At 60.8% G+C, this 13,448-nt stretch overlaps 2 protein-coding genes across 5 annotated transcripts in view; one reads left to right on the top strand and one right to left on the bottom strand.

The window, feature by feature from the left end:
* The window catches only part of OTOP3 (otopetrin 3), a gene marked incomplete at its 5' end in the record, with an annotated part of 6,620 nt that extends 4,719 nt beyond the window's left edge, over positions 1-1,901 (top strand). Inside the window, 2 exon segments of the mRNA XM_008073354.2 lie at positions 2-484; positions 1,731-1,901. Coding sequence (XP_008071545.2) covers positions 2-484; positions 1,731-1,901 — 654 coding nt within the window.
* Positions 1,902-3,734: 1,833 nt separating this feature from the next.
* Positions 3,735-13,448, bottom strand: part of HID1 (HID1 domain containing) — a 17,750-nt gene continuing 8,036 nt past the window's right edge. For 3 of the 4 annotated variants that reach the window (XM_008073333.1, XM_008073335.1, XM_021706620.1), the window contains exons 5-19: positions 12,608-12,714; positions 12,240-12,356; positions 10,854-11,076; positions 10,700-10,756; positions 9,715-9,855; positions 9,477-9,567; positions 9,153-9,304; positions 8,971-9,049; positions 7,949-8,113; positions 6,580-6,807; positions 6,149-6,255; positions 5,595-5,675; positions 4,641-4,732; positions 4,300-4,458; positions 3,735-4,007 (exon numbers count right to left, since the gene is read on the bottom strand). In XM_008073333.1, coding sequence (XP_008071524.1) covers positions 3,944-4,007; positions 4,300-4,458; positions 4,641-4,732; positions 5,595-5,675; positions 6,149-6,255; positions 6,580-6,807; positions 7,949-8,113; positions 8,971-9,049; positions 9,153-9,304; positions 9,477-9,567; positions 9,715-9,855; positions 10,700-10,756; positions 10,854-11,076; positions 12,240-12,356; positions 12,608-12,714 — 1,863 coding nt within the window. In that variant the 3' untranslated portion in view covers positions 3,735-3,943. The remainder of the gene's footprint in view (positions 4,008-4,299; positions 4,459-4,640; positions 4,733-5,594; positions 5,676-6,148; positions 6,256-6,579; positions 6,808-7,948; positions 8,114-8,970; positions 9,050-9,152; positions 9,305-9,476; positions 9,568-9,714; positions 9,856-10,699; positions 10,757-10,853; positions 11,077-12,239; positions 12,357-12,607; positions 12,715-13,448) is intronic. The other variant, XM_021706621.1, reaches the window with a different exon arrangement.

Here is a 13,448-nt window from a genome sequence, read left to right as displayed (position 1 = left end):
CGTGGCCGCGCTGCCCGCCATGAGCCTGGCGTGCCTGGCGGGCACGGCCATCCACGGGCTGGAGGAGCGGGAGCTGGACACGCTCAAGAACCCCACCCGCAGCCTGGACGTGGTGCTGCTGATGGGCGCCGCGCTGGGCCAGACGGGCATCGCCTACTTCTCCATTGTGGCCATCGTGGCCACCCGGCCGCACGAGCTGCTCAACCGCCTCATCCTGGCCTACTCTCTGCTGCTGATCCTGCAGCACATCGCCCAGAACCTCTTCATCATCGAGGGCCTGCACCGGCGCCCGCTCTGGGAGGCAGCGCCCGGAGGCCCGGCGGGGAAGCGGGAGGCCGAGCCTCCCCGCAGGGGCTCCCTGCTGGAGCTGGGCCAGGACCTGCGGCGCGCCTCACTGGCCTACATCCACTCCTACAGCCACCTCAACTGGAAGCGGCGAGTGCTCAAGGAGATCTCACTCTTCCTCATCCTCTGTAATATCACAGTGAGTAGCTGGGCTGAGAGGTGGCGGGGGGTGTGCGGAGCTGGCTGGGCCGATCCAGAAAGTCTCACTCAGGAACGGATGGATCAAGCACACACACCTCTTTCCAGCTAGCTTGATGCTGCTTGAGAGTGTCTCCCCAGCTCCCCACAGGTGCCTGGCATGAATGGACGTGCCAAGCACATAGCTAAGTGCTCCTCACAAACAAAATACATAGGGTTTCCATCCTCAGGAAACTTATTGTCTAGCTGAGGACACACCAGCGGACCAGTTAAGACAATTACCACTGAACTCATCAGCCGCTGAATTCAGACAAAGGCAAACATCAGAGAGCACCTGACTTTCTAAGGAGTTCCTAGTGGAAGATGCTGACGATTGCCCAGCTTCTGGTAACTGCTAAGTGGTCCCAGGTCCACTTCTCCTTGCTTCATTGCATCAATACAGTAACCCCATGCGACAGGCACTATTATTGTTCCATTTGACAGGTAAGGAGACAGGGTTAGGTTGGTGTACCTGCCCAAGGTCCCTCAGTCTGTAAGTGGCAGTGCTGGCATAACTCAGGGTTGTTTGACCCCAGCCCCTAACGCACTGAAAATATACCCCTGATGTGAAACCTTTGGTCCAGGCAGAGAATAAATAATTAATTGGCTCTAAAGTGTACTAGGAGCTCAGAGAAGGTTTGTGTGGCCCAAGATGGCTTCATGAACGTTTGATCTGAGCCTTGAGGAATGGGTAGGATTTGGAAAGGAGGGCCGGAGGTGGAGATTGCAACTAGCAGAAATGTGAAGCCAAGCTCAGGGCACAGGGGATTCCAGCTTGACAGGACAAGCTGCATGCTGGGAATGCCTGCCACACACGCTGTGTGGCCCCGCCTGGGATCTCCTGGTCTATCTAGACTTCAGGCTGGCCCCAGGCAAGCCAAAGAGGTGCCTGAGGCCTTCTGTGGTATGGGGTGAGGAAGATATGGAGGGACAGGATCTCGCTCTGAAGGCCCAAGGTTGGGCTGGGTGCAGGGGCTCACGCCCGTCATCCCAGCACTTTGGGAGGCTGAGGCAGGAGGGCTGCTTGAGGCCAGGAGTTCGAGACCAGACTGGGCAATATAGCAAGACTCTGTCTCTAAAAAAGAATTAATGAAAGCCCAAGAGTTGGGGGGGATGGGGATGGGGAAGCACTGGAGGAGCCATAGGTTAGCTGGGTCCCTGAGGGCACAGGAGAGTCCCTCCCTGACTCAACCCCTTCCTCTCCCCAGCTATGGATGATGCCGGCTTTTGGTATACACCCGGAGTTTGAGAACGGGCTGGAAAAGGATTTCTATGGCTACCGGACATGGTTCACCATTGTCAACTTCGGCCTGCCTCTGGGGGTCTTCTACCGCATGCACTCTGTGGGGGGGCTGGTGGAAGTCTACCTGGGGGCCTGAGGCGCCCCAAGAACCCACGCCCAGCGAAGCCCTGAAGTGCCAAGGCAGGGGAGAAGGTAGCCCAGAATCTCTGAGCAGATGCCTCATTCCCAGTGATGCCAAGGGCAGCCCGGGCCTTTCGGGGCCTCCCCTCCCCAGAGCCAAGACCAAGGGTGGGGGCCTGGACACTGAGCTTCTGATGCCCACACCCAGCATCCTGCCCTTCCCACCGCAATCTGCGAGCCAGGGGTGCAGCCCGGGTCGCTGGCAGGGACCCCCTCACAGCTACTCTGGGGGAGTGGCAGACCAACATGACAGAGTCGGGGAAGTCTGAAGAGGGGTGCCCCTCCCCCAGCCAGGCCTCAGGGGGTCTGCGTCCTGATGCAGGATGCGCACCTGGTCCAAGTGTGGCCCAGGACATCCTGGAAACTCGGAGCTCAGCGAGCGGCCCTGCCTCTTTTCCCCACACCCTGTCTCCTAATGAGCTCATTAATTAGCTGCCAGGCAGAGTTCAACAGCTCTCTCCTGCTGCATAAACCCTGTTTGCTTGATTGATTACGTTTGGGCTTCGTGGCTTTTGTTCCCAGGGATCGGACTGCCACTCCAGGCATGGTGAGAAGGAACAGTCCTTCTGGGCGGGGCTGTGGGGCGGGAACAGTTCCATTCCTGGGCCAGGAGGGGTCTACAGCCAGCCCTTTCCTCGCCTGATCCATGAGAGGCGTGGGAAGAGATGGTCCGGGGCTTCCCAGCACACCGTCTCTCTGGGGCAGTGCTAGGGTGACATTCTGCAGCGGACTCGCCATGGAGGCTGCCATCTCTGGCGGGCCCTATCCTCTGAGCCGTCGGGCGGGGCAGGAGGGGGAGGGAAAGTGCAGCACTGCCAGCCCATCCATCTCCCTGAGCCTAGTGCAAACAGCAGGCTGTGCCCAGGGTGAGGCCCAGAGAGGGCAGCCCTGGCCCTGCAGGGGAAGCTCTGCCCCTCCTTCTCATCCCCTCCCAAGAAGCAAGACTCAGACTAGCACAGGGACGCAGCCCCAGCCCTCCCCCCGCCAACTCCCTTAGCCCTGTCTCAGTGGCGGGGCAGCCCCTTGGCCTCTCCATGTGGAATTTTTCTGTGGGTGGCCACAGCCCGGGGACCCACACCCTATGTGACAAATGCTGGCCCTCTGAGAACTGACTCTGGGGTGCAGAGTCCCCAGCTCCTGTGAAGACAAGTGCCATGGCCTGGCCCCTCTCCTCAACTACAGAGAGACAAGAGTGTGGAGAAGGGAGTTTTATTGTGTAAAGAGACCGATTGTACAGAGCAAAGATTGTACTGACACAGGTGGGGTGAGGGAGACCCAGAGGCCAGAGCCAGGGAGGATGGAACGGTGGCATCTCCCCATCAGCCAGGCAGTGGGCAGGGCAGGGAGGGTGGAACAGCTGTTCCCTAGTTCCCTCCCCACCCCCCAGCTTCTACTGGGTAGGAGGGAGCCAGGCTGGACCCACTGACCGGGAGAATATAGGAGACCCTCAACACCCCACCCCAGACGCCCAGAATACGTGAGGTCCCCCAGCCTGGCATTTGCAGTCTGCCAGCCCCCAGTCTCCGCAAGGAGTAGCCCAGCCAAATTTTTCCCCCATGGTCCCTGATAGGGAGTGGGCCTGGAGCAGGCCATTTCAGTGAGGAGTCTGGGACGGACTCCCTTCACCCTGTCTAGGTGCCTCAAGGGACAGCCATGGCTCCTTGGGCAAACCCATCAGGGCACAGTGCCCCGGTGACTTCTGGGGGTGGGCACTGAGGAGCCAGCACAGAACCAGGTCTTGAAGGGGGAGTCAGAATGGGGGGCTCCCGGTGGGACCTGTAACCTGTGAGTCCATCCTGGGGTGTGAGGGGATCAGAACCAGTCCAAGTCAGCCCCGCCAGGCCCAGGGGTCCCTGGGGGCCTGCCTCCCAGGACTCAGCCACTCTGCTGTCCCAGGCCCTGATTGTGGTCATTTAAAGCTCAGAACAGTGGGTTGGGGGATGCATCAGGGCCCAGGGTCCCACCCTCCCCTGGACCCAGCCCTCAAAAGTTCCATGGTCACACCCGCTGGATCTCAAACAGCTTCACGTCAGTGTCATACCACACGGGTGGGTCCACATTCCTGAAAGGGAGTCAGGGCCTGGGGGTGACCAGGTGCCAGGATGCCTCAAGAAAAAGACATCAAACAGGAGCTCAACGGCAGGGATGCCCAAACCAAACCCCTCCATCCTGATGTCCCCGGGCAGTGGGTGCCCACCCTAACCAAACAGGACCACCTTGGTTGATTGTCTTGACACAAACCCCACTACGGGTAGCGGGTCCCAGAGCTGAGGTCCCACTGAGCCCAGCTGGACAGGCCCTCCGGTGCATACCACACCCACCCAGAGGGTCACTGCCCGTCCCCGGGGACCCACCTCAGATAGATGACGCCCCACATGTAGGTGCGGAACCACATGGCTGTGCCCGAGTTGGCCTGGTACTTGCGGATGAGAATGGGGTGGGGCACGGGCAGCAGCCCCACCAGGGTGCCATGCTGCAGGAACCGCAAGATCTCCGACTCGTCCGTCAGGCCCCTACGGGGGGAGGGAGGGGTCTCCAACATGCGTGCTTGGTCTAGAGGAGCGTGGGGCTCACCCTGCACCCATGAAGCCCATGCTTCCCATCACACCCACACCCAAGCTGGGCTGGCCCCTCCCCAGAGCCCACCTGCCCCAGGCCTCCAAGACTCCCGCCGCCCCCACCCGGTGTCACCCACTTGTCGATGCAGATCTTCTCCACCTGCGGAACCAGCACCTGCAGCAGCCTCATGATGGTCTGCAGCGGCAGCTTAGACTTCCAGGAGAGGACCTGGGGGGGACCAGCATTCCAGGGCTGGGAAAGCAGCCCCCAGAGGCTGCGAGACAGGCCTGACCCTGACCCTGACTTTGAACCAAGGCTCCCCAAGACAGAAAGCGTTCCCATTCCCGGTAGCAAGGGTCTGGCCCCAAGCAGGGCCTGCAAACTATAACTTTTTGTTCTCATTTTTGAGTCGGGGTCTTACTCTGTTGCCCAGGTTGGCACAATCATGGCTGCCGCAACTTCAACTCCCTGGACTCAGGCAATCCTTCTACCTCAACCCCCTGAGTAGCTGGGACTACAGGAGCACACCATCATGCCCAGCTCTTTTTTTTTTTTTAATTTTGTAGAGACAAAAATCTTGCTATCAAGCGATCCTCCCACCTTGGCCTCCCAAAGCACTGGGCTGACAGGCATGAGCCACTGCACCCAGCCATAACCGTTATTCACGGCAAGAGCTGCAGCCCTACGTAGCAGGTACTGCAGGCCAGACACCATGCCACCTGCCTTCCAGAAGACCGCCCCCTTTAGCCCTCATAGCGGCATGATCAGGTAAGGATGGTTATTATCAGTGGCGACCTCAGAAACACAGGGAGTGGGGACCTGGGTCAGGGAGGGAAGTCAGAAAAGGCTGGGCAGCTAGAGCTTCATCCCGCTGAGGGACACTGGCAGACAGTGGAGACAGAGGAAGCAACTAAGACAGAGAGGGGCCAGACACATGGGAAGGTCACCCAGCCCAGCCAGAAGGACTGAGCCCCAGCTGGGCTCCCACACCAGAGTCCTCTGGCTTGGACACATCCTGTCTGAGCTCTCCGAGGGCCAAGGAGCCACGGACCCAGCCCCACCCTTGCTCCTCCGCCGCGGGGCCGCTCACCCACTCAGATGTTGGGCTCCACTGCAGACTGGCTGACGTGCTAGACAGCCGCCTCTGCTCCCTCCACGCCTGGCTGGGTTCCTGGCCCCCAGAAAGGAACACGGGTGAGGGATGCAGGGAGTGGGTATGGGGGGGTAGAGGGAGGGCAACGCGGTCTCTCCACAGGCCCCCCACGGTGGGGGGCCTGGCTCCCACAGAGGGAAGGCCCAGCCCAGCACCCTTTGCCCTGGGCCCCAGGCCCAACCCAGCCAGATGACAGGTTTAGGGCCAGGGGCTGACGGGGCAGGCTGGGTAAAGGCCAGCTCAGATAAGGATATTGGGCGAGGAGCCTGAAGGCCAAGGGCTTCCCCACGACCAGTAAACAAGGGAGGGGTCTGGGAAAGGCCTCTCGACGCCTGAGACGGTCAGCGGTGCCAACCCTGATGCCCCGGGTGCTGGGTGCCTGCCCCTCTGTGGCAGGTGACCTCAGAGTACGCCACCCAGCTCATATCACAGAGGCCAGGGAGGAAGGGAAGGCCCAGCCGCACCCCATTCCAGGCGTCCCCATCACGCACCCCCTCGGCCGGGCTGCCATCTGCCGAACTCTGCTGGGGCTCAGGCTCCAGGGACCGCAAGGTACCATCTTCTGACACCTGGGACTTCTCTGTCAGTTTATCGATGCCTGGGCGGGGGTGCAGGTGGGCGCAGGTGGGAGTGAGGACCCTGCCACAGTGGCCCTTCCAGCCTGGCCCTGTGAGGCGCCCTCTCCCCACCCACTTCAGAGGCACTGTGTCTGAGATCTCTAACGCCCAACCTGTACTGCCCCCCACCCGGAGCCCACATGCAGTCCCGAGGCCCTGTCCCCCACCAGGCTACCCTTCCTGGGCCCACCCGAGATCCCCATCCCCACCACTGTTGCCCAGAGATGGGGGTGGCACCCAAGACCCATCCCCTCCCCCAGCTGTGCCAGAATCCACACCCCCTGCCCCTCCTTCTAGCGCCAGACCTGGAGTGGCCACCAGGCTGGTCTTGAGGGTGCCCGGCTCTGCGGGGGCGGCAGGGCGGGAGCCCTCCATGGAGGCACCCTCCTGCGAGCCGGTGCGGGACAAGGGCTCGGGTGTCCGGCGACGTCGCTGCAGGGCCTTGTGGATGGTGGGGGGGTCGGTGGGCAGGTTGGCCAGCTGGTGGAAGGCGCTGCGCTTACGGATGATGGCGTAGACCAGGTTGGAGTTGCCTGTGGGGAGCGAGCACGCCTTGCCTCGGGAGGCCCCCTGCCCTCGCCCTGCCCGGTCCCGGTGGGCTTCCGGGGAGGGGGAGTTTGGAGGTCAGGAAGGTGTCTGCCCAGGGGCAGGAGATGGTGCGGGGAGCTGGAGAGAGGGTGCCGGGCCAGGCTGACCAGTCACATGTGCCCGCCATGGCTATCCCAGGACATTATGTGGCTGGAAAACAGCATCTGGCCTGAGCACCCCACCACACCCGAATCCTGGTACCTTCGAGACTCCCTAACCCAGCACGAAAGGAACAATACCTCCCCAGCACGGCAGTGTCCACACCAAGCCAGGTGGCCAGCGAGACGTTTGGGAGGACAGGGCTGGGTGTGCCTCTCCTGCCTTCCCACCACTGAATCCCTCCAGCCCTCAGGGAAAATGTACACGCTTTCCAGGGCCTTCAGGGCCCTGGCCACCTCTCTGGTCCTGTCTCACACCACACTCTTCTGCTTCCAGGTCAAAATCCCACCCCAGGGCCTTTGCACGTGTCCTCTCCCCCTGGAACGCCTTCCTACTCACCTTACCCCTGTTCACCTCTCAGAGGTCAGCACAGATTTGACTTATTTTGGAAACAGCAATAGTAACAGTTGCTAATATTTAAGTCACAAGGCACTGTGCTAAGTGCTTTCTGGGGGTTATTCTACTAAATCCTCCCAACATCCTCTGAGAGAGGGACTCTTACTATTGCTATGACCATCATACAGAGGAAGAAACTGAGGCTCAGAGAGGTTAAGGAATGTGCCCATGGTCACACAGCTGAGACCATCAGGGTCTTACCACTCTGAACCTTCCTTTTATCAAATTTAAGATGACCTCTTTGGGGGGATCCTGTACGCCAACCTCCGTGCGTCCACCCCCAGCTGTGAGCTCTACAGGGCAAGAAGCACATCTTTATTTCCTACATATCCCCTGTATCGGGTACACTGCAAGTGCTCAATAAATGCACACTGAATGAATGAACCGGGGGGCAGAGGGCCAGCAGACCAGTACCTCCCCGGAGGCCAGTTCCTCGGCCGTGCTCTCTCTTCATGAGAAGGTGCCCTCGTCCACCGGCTGACCTGATCCCTGTCCCCGCGGCCAGCCCAGGGGCTTGGGCTTGGGCCTCACCATCAAACTGGTACTGGATAATGTTGTTGAAGACTTCCAGGAGGAAGAAGACCAGGTGGTGGTTCTGGGCGGCAGAGTAGAGGAACCAGGTGGTGGAGAAGGCCTCTAGCAGGTGCAGCAGCTTGTTGGCAGTCACCATGGACAGGCTCTTGAGGTAGGGAGACACTACAGGGAAGGAGTCGGCTCACTCCCGGGCGCCACCGGCCAGGCCCGCACTTCCTGCGCCGGGGCGGAACAGCACGCTCCCGCGGCCAATCCCTCCCTGCCCCCGGCAAAGCCAGGAAGACCGAGCCCCTAGAAGCCAGTGCCACGCTGGCCACACTGCAGAGCCCTGGGAGGCAGCTGGGCTCCACCCTCACCCCACGAGGACAGCCGTCCTGTTTACAAAGCCGCACACATCTCTTCTCTTTCAGTCCTCCCACAGCCAAGAGGGAGGCAGGACCCAGACGAGATCAACCCCATTTTACAGAAGGGGAAACTGAGGCTTGGGGAGGGTGACAAACTCACTCAAGCTCCCCAGTCATAAAATGGGCAGGGATACAAACTCAGGATTTCTTTTTTTTTCTTTTTTTTTTTTTTGAGTTGGAGTCTCACTCCGTCGCCCAGACTGGAGTGCAGGGGCCGCTCCCGGCCACCGCAGCCTCACCTGCTGGGCTCCGGCGATCCTTCCGTCTCAGCCTTCCAAGTAGCTGGAACTACAGGCGCGCGCTACCACGCCCGGCTGATTTTTTGATTTATTGTAGAGACGAGGTCTCGCGGCCCAGGCGGGTCTCGAACCCGCGGGTCAGGCCCTCCACTCACCTCGGCCTCCCAAAGGCGCGGGATGACAGGCTGAGCCACCGAGCCCGGCACGAGTAATTTTTATACCGGCCACAGGGTGAGATGCTGGCGTTTGGGCGACAGCGGAGGGAAAAAGCCCAAACAGTGGGGGGGCACCTGAGCCCGGGACCGGGCGGCAGGTGCGCCCGTGGCCCGGCCGCCCCCCGGTGGCGAGCGCGGGGATGCCCGGCCCCGGCCCCTACCGTTGACCACGATGGTGAGCAGGCAGTCGAAGAGGGGCTGCAGCCGCTGGTGCCCGCTGGTGATGATCTTGTGGAACACCTGTGCCAGGAGGGAGAGGACGGCCGTGGGGTCCCCACTGCCTCCGGGTCAGCCGGGGGGCGTCGCCCGCGCGCCACCGGCCCGGCCGCCTGAGTCCCCTCACCACGATGAGCAGGTCGGCGTGGGTTCCCGTGAAAACGGGGATGTCCATGGGCACGCGCACCGAGTAGGGCTTGTTCAGCCGCACCCCGAAGTTCCGCTCCCCGCTCAGAAGCAGCAGGATGAAGACCCCGATGTGCATCAGGCCCACCCGAGCTGCAGCGTGTGACACGGGAGGAGTCACGTGGGAAGGGGCGGGAGGCGGCCTGGGGCGGGGGGCCCATCTGGGGACGTGGCTGAAGGAAGCCCCTCCTGGGAGGTCCGACCACTAGGCCTGAGCTCCCCACCCTTCGGCCAAGAACACCCCCCACCCCCACCCTGGCCTTACACTGGTCGGCGCGGGCGTCATTGAGGAAGTAGAGGATGGGGACGAGGATATCCAGCACGTCGCTGCTCTTCAGCACGAAGAAGAGGAACTTCTGCGGGGGAGGGTTCGGGTGGGCCGGGTCAGTGGGAGCCAGCTCCGTCCCACCCTCTCCCTTTCAGGGCCATGCTGTCCCCGGCCCCAGGTTATCGGGTCAGCCACTCTACGGCCCACCGGGCTGGGCCCCTGGAGGCGGGCCCACCTTGTTAAAGTCACAGAGCTTCCAGAAGAGAACCAGCAGCTCCTGGTGGAACTGGATCTTCTTGGTCGAGTTGGGCAGGTAGGTCTGGAGCAGGGGGTTGGACAGTAGTCGGGCTATGCCCTTGAGGATGAACTGGAAGTCCTGGGAGGGAGGGCAAAGATGGGGACCTGTCCAGCCCGGCTCCGGTGACTGACCAGCCCAAGTCCCCCAGCGATGCCCCGTCACTCTCCCAGAGCCTGATCCCACCTCCAGAGCCTGAGGGGCCCGGATTCTGGCGTCCACAGCTGTCCCGGGGCCCCCTCCTGGGGAAGCTGAACCCCGGGGCAAGTCTGCCGCTCCACCAGGCCTCAGCCTTCCTGTCCCTGGGCTGTTACACACACACACCCGGGACCAGGTCCCTGCCCACCTGGTGCCCTCCTGGACTCATAATTGGCAGGAACCATCTTTCCACCCCTCCCCAAAATACTCTCCCCATCACCCACCACATGTGAGGCGCACTCTATTGTTCTTGAACAGTTGTCATTGACTGACACCTGCTGGAGCTGGGTTCTACTTTCTTCTTCACAGGGCGAGAAAGCAGCTATGGTTCCATTTTACAGCTGCAGAAGTCAGAGCTCTGGGCACTTAAGTCCTTCCCCAAAGCCACAAGACACACCAACTTGGGCCTGTGTGGCCTAAAGTCCCTTATCCACTGTCATTTCCCATTCCCCACCACGTCTGAAACTTGACACCAGAGCTGCCACCTCCTAGAAGCCTTCCGGGTTACCCCCACCCAGTGGAGCCCATCAGCCCTTCGTGCCATCTTGAAATCCTTGCTGTCCCGACATCACTATGTCGCCCGGTGTGGCCCAAGTCCACAGAGACTGTGATTCCTTCGTGGAGGGACCAGGACTCCTTGTACCCCTGTCCCTTGTCGCATGCCCTGCAAAGCCGTAACCAGTGCGAGCAGTGGGCAGGGAGAACCCGAGCGCCGTGCTGGACTCACCTCCTCACGATGAATGCGAGACAGGTAGTTCACAAACAGGTTCTCGGGGCCGGGAGGCTGCCAAGGTAGAAGCCCCAGGTGAGCAGGGGCCCTCGGCCGCCTCCACCCACAGCCCCAGAGGGGCCGGCCGCCCTCCCCCCACGCCCTCGCTCACGTCAGCATCGTCCATGGCGGTGCCTGTGGTGGTGCCGTCCACCGTGGGACTGGTGCTGGTGGCGCTGTCATGGTCCAAGGTGACGATAAGCACCTGGGCGGCCTCCTCCACCAGGGGCTCCCGGTAGTCAGAGAAGAGCAGGTGGTTGTAGGGGATCCCGTAGCCCACAGGGTCATAGGCACACACGGTGTTGAGGAGGGAGGTGAAGAGGGGCAGGGCGTGTCTGCAGCGGGAAGGGTGACACCTGTTCGTGCCCTTAGGGTCTTACGGGGCAGATTCCCTCCCCCGGGGGTTCCGAGATGGGACCGGAGGTCCCCAGAGAGCAGGAGCAGAACCCAGGGCCTCCCGCAGGAGCAGAACCCAGGCTCAGCCAACCCGCTCCCAAGCCACGGAACAACTCGATTCAGATTAGTGAGGTGTCAGGGTTCAAGCTCCTCATCTTACAAGTGAGGAAGCTGAGACCCAGAGAGGTTAAGTGAGGAACAGAGGTGGCAGTTTGCCTGATAAGGCTGGTGAGAAAGAAAACTCTGGTCAGTCTTTAACTCCGGGGGGGGCAGTTAAGCTGGGCTCCCTTCTCTTCTGGGGAAAAAGGTTGGGCAGAAAGACAGCAAAACCTGAAGGCTGAGACATGCCATGCGGGGATCAGAGCCTGGAAGTCAGAGGACCCACCGCCATCGCAGGGGCACTAACCCCGTGTTGCCAGTGCAGCCCTGGGCACAACTGGAGCATGGGAACTTGCTCAAATACTCGACCCTGCCATGGGGCTCATGGAAAGCCTCCATGGGCTCACATGTGCCCCACAGTCCACGAGCGCCCCCCTGTGGGCCGGGCCTCCCCATTCCTGGGGGCACTTGCCACACTCCCGCCCCTCCCACTGTCTAAACGGCAGGGTGCCACGTGGCGGCCGCGGGCCACAGGTAGCTAATGAGCGCTTGGAATGTGGTCGGTTCGAATCGAGATGTGCTGTAAATGTAAAACACACACTGGATTTTGGACACCTGGTAAGACAAAGGGAATGGAAAACATCTCGACATTTTGTATACTCATTACCTGTCAAATGCCGACACGTGGGGTATATTGGGCTTAATGAAATAATCGTATTAAAATCAGTTTCACCTTTTCAATTCAAAAATTGCACATGTGGTTTGCATTGCATTTCTACTGGGAAGAAGGATCTAGATGGAAGACCCGGACACAGGCCTCCGAGGGGCCCCTGGATGGAGACGCTGGACAGGCTAGTGTGAGGCGTGGCCGTTAAATGACAGCCATGACCGCCAGAGGGCAGCACCTCCCCTCAAATAAGACTCACAGGCCTAGAGCACGGTCTCAGCTCCGGGTTGCCTGGAAGGAGGAAGATCATGCAAAGAAGGGCCAGAGGCCACTCACCTGTTCTCCGTGGAGCAAAAGAACTGAACCCACGGGTTGCTGCTGCCACTTTCTGGGGCCGGGGGCAGGTACATGGCCTCAGAGAAGCACGTCAGCAGCAGTTTCAGCAGCTCCATCCTTGGGTGGGGTGATGGGAGGAAGGAACCTCAGGATTCCAACCTCCCTCTCAACTCCCCTCTGGGATGTGCGGCCCACCCTGCCCAGTCCCCCAGCCCAGGCCCAGGCGTGATCCCCGTTTATCCCTGTATGGCGGAGGTTGGGTCGCAAGTGGGGGCAGTCTCCCTGGAAGACCCCGTGGGCTCCCTGAGCTGTGTGGGGGCCTGGCCCAGGGTCCAGCTGTGCGAGGCTCTGGGCCTGAGTGAGCTCACCGGTTCAGGTCGTGGACGTAGTTAGGCTGCGGGGAGTGAGCAAAGCCCACGCCTGCCTCCCAGATGTACTCGCAGCTGTCCAGGGAGTGGACATCCTCCGCCGAGTCCTGGAGACAGGGCCAGGGAGAGGTCTGGTTAAAGAGCAGTGTGGGACAGAGCCCAGCCCAAGCCTCCTGCCATCCCTGGGGTGGGGACCTCAGATTCTCCTAAAGACAGATTCTCAAAATTCCCCAGACCAAAGCCAGGCTCAGTGACTCAGCCTGTCATCCCAGCACTTTGGGAGGCCGAGACGAGTGGATTGCCTGAGCCTGCGGGTTCCAGACCAGCCCCGGTGGCCACTTGGCGAGACCTCGTCTCTACAATAAATCAAAAATTAGCCGGCACAGTAGCACGCGTCTGTAGTGCCGGCTACTTGGAAGGTTGAGGCAGAAGGATCGCCAGAGACCAGCACCTCAACGCTGGAGAGGACATGAGTGTGCCACAGCACTCCAGCCTGGGCAATGCAGTGAGACTCCAACTCAAAAAGAAAAAAAATTCCCCGGGCCCTACTGTGCAAAGAAAGAAGTGAGTGTCCTTAGACCTCTTGAAGCCTCATTTTCCTTCACTTTTCCATGGTCCCTTCACTTGCTCTGCCCACCTCGAGACAGGAGGGACAGAAGGGGGAGGGACAGGGAACTGAGTGCACCTGGGGGTGTGTGGGGGTGGGATAGAGGACACTCAGGGTCAAGTCCACGGAGCCACAGGAAGTGAGAGGGCCAGGCCTGCTGCATCCCAGCCCCGCACCCCCACCCACCCCGGGCAGGCGAAGACAATGGGTGCCTGTGCCCAGCCACCCAGACAC

The sequence above is a fragment of the Carlito syrichta genome, unplaced genomic scaffold (genome assembly GCF_000164805.1).
Source record: "Carlito syrichta isolate Samal-C Ts95f unplaced genomic scaffold, Tarsius_syrichta-2.0.1 Scaffold315826, whole genome shotgun sequence".
NCBI classification, from domain to species: domain Eukaryota; kingdom Metazoa; phylum Chordata; class Mammalia; order Primates; family Tarsiidae; genus Carlito; species Carlito syrichta.
This window is presented reverse-complemented; position numbering and strand designations above follow the sequence as displayed.